Source organism: Rattus norvegicus, chromosome 5 (genome assembly GCF_036323735.1).
Source record: "Rattus norvegicus strain BN/NHsdMcwi chromosome 5, GRCr8, whole genome shotgun sequence".
NCBI lineage: Eukaryota > Metazoa > Chordata > Mammalia > Rodentia > Muridae > Rattus > Rattus norvegicus.
In genome coordinates, this window is record NC_086023.1 from 119,525,802 (window position 1) to 119,540,077 (window position 14,276).

The 14,276-nt window shown below is 42.0% G+C and overlaps 1 protein-coding gene across 5 annotated transcripts in view; it reads left to right on the top strand.

The window, feature by feature from the left end:
- Positions 1–14,276, top strand: part of Alg6 (ALG6, alpha-1,3-glucosyltransferase) — an 85,951-nt gene that overhangs the window by 5,387 nt on the left and 66,288 nt on the right. For 3 of the 5 annotated variants that reach the window (XM_063287948.1, XM_039110268.1, XM_039110269.2), the window contains exons 3-4: positions 12,763–12,847; positions 13,171–13,390. In XM_063287948.1, coding sequence (XP_063144018.1) covers positions 12,793–12,847; positions 13,171–13,390 — 275 coding nt within the window. In that variant the 5' untranslated portion in view covers positions 12,763–12,792. The remainder of the gene's footprint in view (positions 1–12,762; positions 12,848–13,170; positions 13,391–14,276) is intronic. The other 2 variants (XM_063287949.1, NM_001033709.1) reach the window with 1 other exon arrangement.

The window sequence follows — 14,276 nt, forward strand, 5'->3', positions numbered from 1 at the left end:
AGCTTCCCTAAAAAACAAGCCCTCCAAATAGTATTGTTTGCTGCACGGCCAAAAAGAGGCCTTAGTAATTATTAAGGCTTTAATAATAAGGAATTATAAATGGTATATTTCCTAGAGAAGATAACAACAGCTTGGTGGGCAGGGTGAGCATGCAAATATATATCACTTTTAAATTAAATTAAAGTGACTAGATTTGGAACAGTAGAGATTTTACTGGGCAGAAAATGGGTGAGAAGAACATTCTGGTGCATGAAAACATGAAACAATTCAAGAAGGCTGGAAGAATACATTGAGTGCGTGCGTGCGTGCGTGCGTGCGTGCGTGCGTGCGTGCATGCCTGTGTGTGCGCCTGTGTGTGTGTGTATGTGCACTCGAGTGTGCATGTGTGTTGAGACAAATGAGTCAGACTGACAGCCAAGCTAATTGTGAGGGCAGAAAGGACATAAGATCATATTCATTTTCAGAGCTAGTTCTAGAAGCGTCCTAGAATTTGGCTAAGGAGAGGCAAATGGGATTATCTGTGTGCAGGGGTCACAGCATGCTTACCAAGTTTATTACAAGTATTGTTTCATGGAGCTGGCCATGCAGTTCACATCAGCCACCAGGCAAACAAACAGAAGCAAGACGTTGTATAGGAGCCATGTAAGCCTCCTAGTTCCCTAACTATAGCAACAGAATTTAGCAGCTCCCCGAGGAATTGTGAAATCAAAGAAACCCTTAAACCTGAGTTCTTTGCTCTAGGTCTGGTGAAGAGCAGACAGGTTCGGTCCCTGATGCCCCGTAAGCTAGGTACATTGGTACATTGCAACAGTCTCAGCTCTGAGGAGGGGAAGCAGAAGGGTCCGGGCCAAGGTCATTGTTGGTTACATAGACTGTTTATCAGAACACTTTTTTCCTTTTAATTTACATTTAAATGTTATCCCCCTTTCCGGTTTCCCCTCCAGAAACCCATTATCCCATTCCTCCCTCCTACTTCCTTCCACCTCCCCACACTGACATTTCCCTACAGTTGGACCTCGAGCCTTGACAGGACCAAGGGCCTTTCCTCCTCCCAACAAGGCCATCCTCTGCTACATATGCAGCTGGAGCCGTAGGTCCATCCCTGTGTACTCTTGGATGGTGGTTTAGTCCTTGGGAGCTCTTGCTTTAGGGAAAGGTTAGGCCTGTCTCCTGCTGTTTCTCAGATTACTTCAGCTTAACATCTGCATTATGTCACAGGCTGTACTTTGGGTAGCATCCAAATCCTTGTCACACTAAAGGTTAGAAATTTAGGTTAGCTTTTTTTTAATTTACTGAATTATTCTTCCTTTGAAATGTGTACACCATTTAGGAAACTACTTAAATACATTATTGAATTTAGTTTCTTCTAAAATTCATCCCCATTTTGTTTTTAGCCTTGGTTTTTCTCAGAACTAAGATACCGAATATTGTCTGTTGCAGTATGGGGAATAGGCAGGTTTTTATTTAGTACTAGTCTGTCATTTCTCACAGAGATTTACGTCTCCTGAATTCTACCTAAAGTATTATAACAACATTTGAATTTGGTTTGTTATCTCCCTGAATCCAACCCCAAATCATATTGGTAGCTAAGGAAAAAATCATTTAAAGAAATCAGATTTTGCAAAATATCATTTATTAAAAACCATGACAGCAAGAGATTTAATTAGTTGATTTCATTTGGTTTAATTAACCACACTCCTGTTTGTGAAATGTTGCACGTTCTTACCAGAAACAAGAGATGAAATTTATAGAAAAATGCAGTCAACTATTCGAAAGTTTAAAGCTTACTCTATGCGTTGTTGACAGACTGCTTATTTATATTTAAACTCCACTTTGAATAAGTTAGCATTTAATAAAGTATAAATTTTAGTGTTACTTAATCCCATTTTCCTGGGGATGGGACAGAACTGGGATTCTGTAAGTGCACGTAGGTGTGGTTTCTTTACGTGGTTCTCCTTCTCATATGAGTAAGTTTGTAGACTTGATCACTGTGGAAGGAATCCTTTTGCCCTTCGGAGTGAAGCTCCCACAGGCACAGTTGGGCTGTCCTTCTGGGCTGCTTTGAGGGCACTTTAGCAGTTTTAAAAACTTAAGTACTGATTTCATAGCCAGTGTCAGCTGAATTTATTGAAGTAGGTCAGACTCTGGGTAAAGACTGGTTCCCCAACCCTGAAGAGTCGTTATCCATGCTGCTGTCTGTTGGCAGGAGTAAAGCCTTCCACACCTACTGCATGGCTCCTGGAGTCGCTTTAGGAAATCTACATAGTTTGTTTTTCTTCAGCTGTAGGGAATCACCGAAGTGTTTTCTGAATTTATTATCCTAATGGCATTGAAAAAAGAAAAGGAACCCCTCCTTTTTTTTGTCTTCCCAAAGAAACCATGTATTAAGTGGTTGTATTCACTGAATTAGATTCACATACACACAACACACATAAAAAATGTAAATAGCTTGCTGAAGAATTCTTTTCCTTTAAGAAATTATTAGAAGAAATTATTTTTCTCCTCCTGTTGAGTTTAATTGAGTACATTTTAAGATTAGTACATGCCTAACATGATGCTTATTTTGATTTATGGAAAACAAATTTTTCTGTTTCCAGTAACTAAAATTCATACTTGGCTATCAGTTAGGAGGTAGTATAGCCAAATGACAACATGATACGGGAAACATACATTTTTATGAGAAGTCACTAATTAACCATTTATATTTTAGTTTATAAGGGAAGCTCATGGGGGATTTAGATTTGAAATGATTTTGTTTGTACTTTGAGACAAGGCTTGTGTAGCCTGGGCTGGACTAGTCTAGCCTGTGCTGCCAAGAATGGTCTTGAAGTTCTGATCTTTCTGCCTCCCCTGAGTGCTGGGATTACAGGCATGTACCACTGTCCCTAATTTGTCTTGAGACAGGGTCTCACTGTATAGCCAGACCAGACTATCAAACTCACAGAGATCTGGTTACCTTTACTTCCCAAGTAGAGGAATAAAGGTGTATGCTATCATCCTTGCCCCATCCACTCTTAATGTTTGAAGTGATTCTTACATTACACTCAACTCAACCTTTTTTCTTTTTTTATGGTGTTAGGGATTGAACTTGCACATACTAGGCACGTTCTAGCACTGAGATACATCCATAACCCTGAGGTGATTAAAGAACTTATTTAGTGTGCGTGTAAGTGCAGATGTGGGGACAGCTTGAGGGGGTGTGTCTTTCCCTAGTCCCTTACAAGGCAGGGTTGCACTTACTGTTTCGGGCTGGCTGGCCCAAAGGCCTCTAGGTGATTCTCTCCTCCTCCCTTGCTATAGAGATACTGGGACCACAGGTGCGCGCTACCACACTCAGCTTGTTACGTGGGTTCCAGGGATCAGATTCAGGCCAGCAGGGTTAGTGGCAAGCACTTGACCTGCAGAGCCCTATCATTGGTCCTCTGAGGCGGTTCTTGAAGGCATCATGCATGAACTGATAGAAGTTCTATATGGAATAGAGAGTAAGCAATGAACAAGTTTTAAAGGCCGTACCGTAAATGTGTCTGGGAGCAGGAACCAATACATAGGCTTTATATGCAAACAGCCCTGGATAGTTAGCCTGCCATCACAAGTGAATGCTGGGCATTCATTAATGGGGAACGAAGGACCCACATTGTTTGATTAAAAGCCTTGCTGTGTCCCACTACCTACACCAGCGTCTTTGCTGTGTCAGTAGTCACTGGGAGTCTGTCAGGTGCTGTTGAGCGGCACTGGGTGAACATCCTGAGGAGACAGAGGAGTAAGATGGTTCATTCTGAGAGACAGGGCAGTTGCATATGTACAAGCATGTTTGAACTGTGGGTCATTTCTTGTGCCAGTTACTCATGTACATGCCTATACACATGTGTATGTCTATACACATGTATAGATAGTGTATAGAACTGCTAGTCTGCTTTTCCCATAATTACAGATTGTGTCCTTGTGCAGTCTAGCATTGGTACAATCTAGGCAACAAATGCGAACAACTTTATTAAGCCTGGGTTAGATTTCAGTGAGCAGAGCCTCATGATTCAATGTGACAAACCTTCTCCTATGTTAGAAGCAAATATGGCTATTTTGATTTCTACCTTTTTTGCTGACTTAAAAACCTGTGACTCGTGTACTTTTTTGGGCTTCCTCACATTTCAGTGGTCAACTGCTTGTTAAATAGGTGCTTACCATTTGCTAGGTGGAGATTTGTCATCTATGTGGGTATGATGCATGATGGGTAGGAGTTAACATGGGTTTTTAGGGACTGGAGAGATGGCTCAGCAGTGAAGAGCACACATAGGCTGCTCTCCCAGAGGACCCAGATTCGATTTCCAGCACCCACATGGCAGCTCACAACCGTCTTTAATTCTAGTTCCAGGGGATCTGACACCCTCACACAGACATACATTAAGGCAAAACACCATTGCACATAAAATAAAAACAAACCATTAAAAATGTACTATTTGAGTCCCACACCCTCGGATCCCGGCCCGCAGCAGCTCTCTGCTCCCAGACCCGGTGAGAGAGAGACCCAACCGCCTGGTCAGGTGGGCACTCCTGAGGCTGCAGAGCGGAAGAGACCACCAACACTGCTCACCCCTGCCCACATCCCTGGCCCAAGAGGAAACTGTATAAGGCCTCTGGGCTCCCGTGGGGGAGGGCCCAGGAGCGGCAGGACCCCTGCCAGAGACACCGCCGGACCCTGAAGGAAACAGACCGGATAAACAGTTCTCTGCACCCAAATCCCGTGGGAGGGAGAGCTAAACCTTCAGAGAGGCAGACAAGCCTGGGAAACCAGAAGAGACAGCTCCCTGCACACACATCTCGGACGCCAGAGGAAAAAGCCAAAGACCATCTGGAACCCTGGTGCACTGAAGCTCCCGGAAGGGGCGGCACAGGTCTTCCTGGTTGCTGTCGCTGCAGAGAGCCCCTGGGCAGCACCCCACGAGCAAACCTGAGCCTCGGGACCACAGGTAAGACCAAATTTTCTGCTGCAAGAAAGCTGCCTGGTGAACTCAAGACACAGGCCCACAGGAACAGCTGAAGACCTGTAGAGAGGAAAAACTACACGCCCGAAAGCAGAACACTCTGTCCCCATAACTGACTGAAAGAGAGGAAAACAGGTCTACAGCACTCCTGACACACAGGCTTATAGGACAGTCTAGCCACTGTCAGAAATAGCAGAACAAAGTAACACTAGAGATAATCTGATGGCGAGAGGCAAGCGCAGGAACCCAAGCAACAGAAACCAAGACTACATGGCATCATCGGAGCCCAATTCTCCCACCAAAACAAACATGGAATATCCAAACACACCAGAAAAGCAAGATCTAGTTTCAAAATCATATTTGATCATGATGCTGGAGGACTTCAAGAAAGACATGAACACACTTAGGGAAGCACAGGAAAACATTAATAAACAAGTAGAAGCCTACAGAGAGGAATTGCAAAAATCCCTGAAAGAATTCCAGGAAAACACAATCAAACAGTTGAAGGAATTAAAAATGGAAATAGAAGCAATCAAGGAAGAACACATGGAAACAACCCTGGATATAGAAAACCAAAAGAAGAGACAAGGAGCTGTAGATACAAGCTTCACCAAAAGAATACAAGAGATGGAAGAGAGAATCTCAGGAGCAGAAGATTCCATAGAAATCATTGACTCAACTGTCAAAGATAATGTAAAGCGGAAAAAGCTACTGGTCCAAAACATACAGGAAATCCAGGACTCAATGAGAAGATCAAACCTAAGGATAATAGGTATAGAAGAGAGTGAAGACTCCCAGCTCAAAGGACCAGTAAATATCTTCAACAAAATCATAGAAGAAAACTTCCCTAACCTAAAAAAAGAGATACCCATAGACATACAAGAAGCCTACAGAACTCCAAATAGATTGGACCAGAAAAGAAACACCTCCCGTCACATAATTGTCAAAACACCAACGCACAAAATAAAGAAAGAATATTAAAAGCAGTAAGGGAAAAAGGTCAAGTAACATATAAAGGGAGACCTATCAGAATCACACCAGACTTCTCGCCAGAAACTATGAAGGCCAGAAGATCCTGGACTGATGTTATACAGACCCTAAGAGAACACAAATGCCAGCCCAGGTTACTGTATCCAGCAAAACTCTCAACATTGATGGAGAAACCAAGATATTCCATGACAAAACCAAATTTACACAATATCTTTCTACAAATCCAGCACTACAAAGGATAATAAATGGTAAAGCCCAACATAAGGAGGCAAGCTATACCCTAGAAGAAGCAAGAAACTAATCGTCTTGGCAACAAAACAAAGAGAATGAAAGCACACAAACATAACCTCACATCCAAATATGAATATAACGGGAAGCAATAATCACTATCCCTTAATATCTCTCAATATCAATGGCCTCAACTCCCCAATAAAAAGACATAGATTAACAAACTGGATACGCAATGAGGACCCTGCATTCTGCTGCCTACAGGAAACACACCTCAGAGACAAAGACAGACACTACCTCAGAGTGAAAGGCTGGAAAACAACTTTCCAAGCAAATGGTCAGAAGAAGCAAGCTGGAGTAGCCATTCTAATATCAAATAAAATCAATTTCCAACTAAAAGTCATCAAAAAAGATAAGGAAGGACACTTCATATTCATCAAAGGAAAAATCAACCAAGATGAACTCTCAATCCTAAATATCTATGCCCCAAATACAAGGGCACCTACATACGTAAAAGAAACCTTACTAAAGCTCAAAACACACATTGCACCTCACACAATAATAGTGGGAGATTTCAACACCCCACTCTCATCAATGGACAGATCATGGAAACAGAAATTAAACAGTGATGTAGACAGACTAAGAGAAGTCATGAGCCAAATGGACTTAACGGATATTTATAGAACATTCTATCCTAAAGCAAAAGGATATACCTTCTTCTCAGCTCCTCATGGTACTTTCTCCAAAATTGACCATATAATTGGTCAAAAAACGGGCCTCAACAGGTACAGAAAGATAGAAATAATCCCATGTGTGCTATCGGACCACCACAGCCTAAAACTGGTCTTCAATAACAATAAGGGAAGAATGCCCACATATACGTGGAAATTGAACAATGCTCTACTCAATGATAACCTGGTCAAGGAAGAAATAAAGAAAGAAATTAAAAACTTTTTAGAATTTAATGAAAATGAAGATACAACATACCCAAACTTATGGGACACAATGAAAGCTGTGCTAAGAGGAAAACTCATAGCGCTGAGTGCCTGCAGAAATAAACAGGAAAGAGCATATGTCAGCAGCTTGACAGCACACCTAAAAGCTCTAGAACAAAAAGAAGCAAATACACCCAGGAGGAGTAGAAGGCAGGAAATAATCAAACTCAGAGCTGAAATCAACCAAGTAGAAACAAAAAGGACCATAGAAAGAATCAACAGAACCAAAAGTTGGTTCTTTGAGAAAATCAACAAGATAGATAAACCCTTAGCCAGACTAACGAGAGGACACAGAGAGTGTGTCCAAATTAACAAAATCAGAAATGAAAAGGGAGACATAACTACAGATTCGGAGGAAATTCAAAAAATCATCAGATCTTACTATAAAAACCTATATTCAACAAAATTTGAAAATCTTCAGGAAATGGACAATTTCCTAGACAGATACCAGGTATCGAAGTTAAATCAGGAACAGATAAACCAGTTAAACAACCCCATAACTCCTAAGGAAATAGAAGCAGTCATTAAAGGTCTCCCAACCAAAAAGAGCCCAGGTCCAGACGGGTTTAGTGCAGAATTCTATCAAACCTTCATAGAAGACCTCATACCAATATTATCCAAACTATTCCACAAAATTGAAACAGATGGAGCCCTACCGAATTCCTTCTACGAAGCCACAATTACTCTTATACCTAAACCACACAAAGACCCAACAAAGAAAGAGAACTTCAGACCAATTTCCCTTATGAATATCGACGCAAAAATACTCAATAAAATTCTGGCAAACCGAATTCAAGAGCACATCAAAACAATCATCCACCATGATCAAGTAGGCTTCATCCCAGGCATGCAGGGATGGTTTAATATACGGAAAACCATCAACGTGATCCATTATATAAACAAACTGAAAGAACAGAACCACATGATCATTTCATTAGATGCTGAGAAAGCATTTGACAAAATTCAACACTCCTTCATGATAAAAGTCCTGGAAAGAATAGGAATTCAAGGCCCATACCTAAACATAGTAAAAGCCATATACAGCAAACCAGTTGCTAACATTAAACTAAATGGAGAGAAACTTGAAGCAATCCCACTAAAATCAGGGACTAGACAAGGCTGCCCACTCTCTCCCTACTTATTCAGTATAGTTCTTGAAGTTCTAGCCAGAGCAATCAGACAACAAAAGGAGATCAAAGGGATACAGATCGGAAAAGAAGAGGTCAAAATATCACTATTTGCAGATGACATGATAGTATATTTAAGTGATCCCAAAAGTTCCACCAGAGAACTACTAAAGCTGATAAACAACTTCAGCAAAGTGGCTGGGTATAAAATTAACTCAAATAAATCAGTTGCCTTCCTCTATACAAAAGAGAAACAAGCCGAGAAAGAAATTAGGGAAACGACACCCTTCATAATAGACCCAAATAATATAAAGTACCTCGGTGTGACTTTAACCAAGCAAGTAAAAGATCTATACAATAAGAACTTCAAGACACTGAGGAAAGAAATTGAAGAAGACCTCAGAAGATGGAAAGATCTCCCATGCTCATGGATTGGCAGGATTAATATAGTAAAAATGGCCATTTTACCAAAAGCAATCTACAGATTCAATGCAATCCCCATCAAAATACCAATCCAATTCTTCAAAGAGTTAGACAGAACAATTTGCAAATTCATCTGGAATAACAAAAAACCCAGGATAGCTAAAGCTATCCTCAACAATAAAAGGACGTCAGGGGGAATCACTATCCCTGAACTCAAGCACTATTACCGAGCAATAGTGATAAAAACTGCATGGTATTGGTACAGAGACAGACAGATAGACCAATGGAATAGAATTGAAGACCGAGAAATGAACCCACACACCTATGGTCACTTGATTTTTGACAAAGGAGCCAAAACCATCCAATGGAAAAAAGATAGCATTTTCAGCAAATGGTGCTGGTTCAACTGGAGGGCAACATGTAGAAGAATGCAGATCGATCCATGCTTATCACCCTGTACAAAGCTTAAGTCCAAGTGGATCAAGGACCTCCACATCAAACCAGACACACTCAAACTAATAGAAGAAAAACTAGGGAAGCATCTGGAACACATGGGCACTGGAAAAAATTTCCTGAACAAAACACCAATGGCTTATGCTCTAAGATCAAGAATCGACAAATGGGATCTCATAAAACTGCAAAGCTTCTGTAAGGCAAAGGACACTGTGGTTAGGACAAAAGGGCAACCAACAGATTGGGAAAAGATCTTTACCAATCCTACAACAGATAGAGGCCTTATATCCAAAATATACAAAGAACTCAAGAAGTTAGACCGCAGGGAAACAAATAACCCTATTAAAAAATGGGGTTCAGAGCTAAACAAAGAATTCACAGCTGAGGAATGCCGAAGGGCTGAGAAACACCTAAAGAAATGTTCAACATCTTTAGTCATAAGGGAAATGCAAATCAAAACAACCCTGAGATTTCACCTCACACCAGTGCGATTGGCTGAGATCAAAAACTCAGGTGACAGCAGATGCTGGCGAGGATGTGGAGAAAGAGGAACACTCCTCCATTGTTGGTGGGATTGCAGACTGGTAAAACCATTCTGGAAATCAGTCTGGAGGTTCCTCAGAAAATTGGACATTGAACTGCCTGAGGATCCAGCTATACCTCTCTTGGGCATATACCCAAAAGATGCCTCAACATATAAAAGAGACACGTGCTCCACTATGTTCATCGCAGCCTTATTTATAATAGCCAGAAAATGGAAAGAACCCAGATGCCCTTCAACAGAGGAATGGATACAGAAAATGTGGTACATCTACACAATGGAATATTACTCAGCTATCAAAAACAACGAGTTTATGAAATTCGTAGGCAAATGGTTGGAACTGGAAAATATCATCCTGAGTGAGCTAACCCAATCACAGAAAGACATACATGGTATGCACTCATTGATAAGTGGCTATTAGCCCAAATGCTTGAATTACCCTAGATCCCTAGAACAAACGAAACTCAAGACGGATGATCAAAATGTGAATGCTTCACTCCTTCTTTAAATGAGGAAAAAGAATACCCTTGGCAGGGAAGGGAGAGGCAAAGATTAAAACAGAGACTGAAGGAACACCCATTCAGAGCCTGCCCCACATGTGGCCCATACATATACAGCCACCCAATTAGACAAGATGGATGAAGCAAAGAAGTGCAGACCGACAGGAGCCGGATGTAGATCGCTCCTGAGAGACACAGCCAGAATACAGCAAATATAGAGGCGAATACCAGCAGCAAACCACTGAACTGAGAATAGGTCCCCTATTGAAGGAATCAGAGAAAGAACTGGAAGAGCTTGAAGGGGCTCGAGACCCCAAAAGTACAACAATGCCAAGCAACCAGAGCTTCCAGGGACTAAGCCACTACCTAAAGACTATACATGGACTGACCCTGGACTCTGACCCCATAGGTAGCAATGAATATCCTAGTAAGAGCACCAGTGGAAGGGGAAGCCCTGGGTCCTGCTAAGACTGAACCCCCAGTGAACTAGTCTATGGGGGGAGGGCAGCAATGGGGGGAGGGTTGGGAGGGGAACACCCATAAGGAAGGGGAGGGGGGAGGGGGATGTTTGCCCGGAAACCGGGAAAGGGAATAACACTCGAAATGTATATAAGAAATACTCAAGTTAATAAAAAAAAAAAATGTACTATTTAAAAAAAAAAGATTAAAAAAGAGAGAACATGTTCTAGAGCCAACTTTCTGGGTTGATCCAGAGCACACTTTTACTGCTCAAGTCACCATTTCCTCTTTTCTCAGTCTTAAAGAAGGGAACTAATAACACTTAGTTGATGGGTTCACTGTATTTAGCACTAGACATACTTGTTAGTTATTAAAGGTTTGTTATCCCTTATTTATAACTTTGAAGATAACAAATTACAAGCTACTTTTCTCAAACACCTATTTACTTATTTATTGTGTGTGCAATGCTTGGCGTGTGGAAGTCAGGACAAATTGGTAACTGGTTCTCACTTCTACCATTTGTGGCCTAGGGATTGACCTCAGGTTTGGTGGCAGATTGCTTTAGCTGCTGAGATATCTCACTGGACATGGAGTTTTATATAAATCACTTGAGAGTAGCCTGACCCTCATCAGTACATAGCCGGACTTTACTTCGGTGTTCAACATTAAGTTTTTTATTTTCAGTTTGTAAAGGCGATGTTTGTAGTTAATTTATTAAACTTTTTGGAAGTATTTGCATTGTTACTTTCTTATTGCTGTGACCAAATACCTGACCCGAAACCACACAGAAGAGTTTCTCTGCCCTCCAGTTTGAGGATTAGCAAGACTGTGGGGAAGGCACTGTGGCAGCAATGGGAAAAGGCTGTTCACATTGAATCTTCCCTTCCATTGGGAAGGGAAGAGACCTGGAGTAGGGTGTGTCTAGCAAGCCTCAAGGTCCTGCCCCGTTGACCCACTTCCTCAAGCCTCTACCCTGAAAGGTTCCACAGTCTTCCGGCTGTGGACCAAGTGCTCAAACATGAGCCTACAGGAAACACTTCATATTCAGACCACAGTGTTGCTGGCAGAGTTTCTCATGAAGTGAAAGTAAACATGGTGGTTGGCAAGGGTATTGGTGCTTGCATGTGTGCTGGACAACTCGGGCTCCATGTTTGGATTCCATAAGGTGACAGGAGATTTCTGCCTCTTGAGAGTCGTCCTCTGATTTCTACCTCTCTCTCTCTCTCTCTCTCTCTCTCTCTCTCTCTCTCTCTCACACACACACACACACACACACACACACACACACACACACACACACACAGTGTTGTTGGATTTTGTGTGAGTGTATGTGTGCGTGAATGTTCATTACTGAGTCTATGTATTCCTTTTTCTTTTTATATTTATGTATTTATTTCATGTATGTGAGTACACTGTGGCTGTCTTCAGACACACCAGAAGAGGGCATCAGATCCTAGTACAGATGGTTGCTGGGAATTGAACTCAGGACCACTGGAAGAGCAGTTAGTGTTCTTAATTACTGAGCCATCTCCCCAGTCCAAAGTTTTCTTTTGTTTTTTTGTTTTTCTTTTTGACTATGTTTTTCTGGAACTCACTAAGTAGACCAGCCTGGCTTTGACTCATAAAGATCCTCTAGCCTCTGCCTCTCCAGTGCTGAGATTAAAGGTGTGCTAGCAAATTAAAAAAACAAAACAAGATAAAAAAAAACCAATCCTGCATGCCATGCACTTGTAATAAACTGAGTGATGCTACAGAGGCCCTGCGTCCTGAGTGTCTGCTGTGCTGGGCTCTGCACTGGGTGTCTGCCTGTCTGGTATCTGTTCTAGCAGTCCTCTGAGTACACGGTGTGGCTCTTGAGCTTAGGGACGATAAGGAACTTGCCCGTCATGTGGTCACTCGGTGACTTGCAGTACTGGATTCAGGCCTCAGCTCTGACCTTGGTAACTCCTGCATTCCTTCTCTAGTTCGAGATGTCCCTGTAATATAGGACATTTTTATAAGGAAAATAAAAATCCCACAGAGTATGCTAAAAGTTCATTATTATTCTCTTTTTGCTTTTCATTCTAGGTGCTGGAAAACCGCCTATGTTTGGTGATTATGAAGCTCAGAGACACTGGCAAGAAATTACCCTTAACTTACCAGTCAAACAATGGTGTGGATAATTTTGGCTTGGTTTTATTGTTTGTTATAGTTAATATAGATTATCTGATGGTGTTTAAAAGAAAAACCCCACTTTCTTCATCTCTTGCATATTGGGCCTCATCTTTGAAGTTTCGCAGTCCTGAAAATTATCCATACACATACCCAGTTGGCTACGTTTTGCTATTAACCTGAAACTTCTAATTTTTAACATCTTCAAGCTGTATTTATCCTTATCATGTGTGACAATGTGGGCGTGCACTCATGCCACCGCCTGCCTGTGGTGGTCAGAGGACAGCTCTGTGGAACTGGTCTTCTCCTTCCACATTTACCCAGGTTCCAGGGATCAAATCCAGGCTGGCAGGCTTTGTACAAGCACTTTCACCTATGGAGACACCCCGCCAAGCCCTAAGCTACGATCTGATACAAGAACCTGTGTGTCTTGGCAACCCTCTGGATGGAGATCAGCTGAAAACAGCAGCATGAGCAGACAGTGTCTTCGCTGTTTCCTCATCTGTACTTTTTTCTCTAACGCTTACCGTGACATCAGCTCTAGGTAAAAACAGAAAGGTCTTGGCTGTGTGTGTGGAGCTGAAAAGGAATGAAAAGCTTTGAATTTGTTTTCAACTGAAAATTTTACTCTGTCCCTTTGGCCATCTCTGAGTAGCCTGCATCTAGCGTGGGTCGTGGCTAAGACCCCAGTGACCATCTCTCGAAGGGAGGAGTATTCACTTCTCTCTTACGTGGTCTTATTTCTGTGGTTCTCTCTGTAGTGTAAGGCGAAGGTCACTCTAGCCGTCAGTGGTTTCATGGTGGGGTTTGTATGGTCTTCTGCTTTGTAGAACTCAGAACATCATAGAAATTATTATTATTCTCAACCACCAAAACAGTGGTCAGTAACCTTAGTTTCATATACACATCTTAGTGATGTAAAAGACTAAGGAATCTTAGTGATGTAAGGGTGAAGATTGTAGGTCAGAGGTCAGATCCCCGCTCTGTTCACTGCTGCGGTGACCTTTGCAGATTTTCTCCTTCTTTTGTACTCTTATCACTTGCAGAATGGAAGTGATCGTGTGCATACTACCTTGGTCCGCAAGGGTTTTATTAAGGCATTTCACACATGCTTGTTCTCACAGCCTTTACCTCTTCCCCTTTCCCTACCACTGGTTCCCTTTCTCCCCAGTCAAGAGCCCCCTTTCTGCGCTCTTGCCTTACATATTCCACAGCCCTTTCCTTTTAAAAGGAAATGAAAACTTTTTTGTGTGTGTCTGTGTGGGCATCCAGAAGATGGTGTTGGATCCCTGGAGCTGGAGTTAGAGGGTGTGAGCCTCTCGACATGGGTACTGGGAACCAAACAGTGGGCCTCTCCAGGAGCAATACTTACTCTTAATGGTTGAGCCATGTCTCCAGCCCCTCCCCCATTACAACTTCCTCTCTTCTTG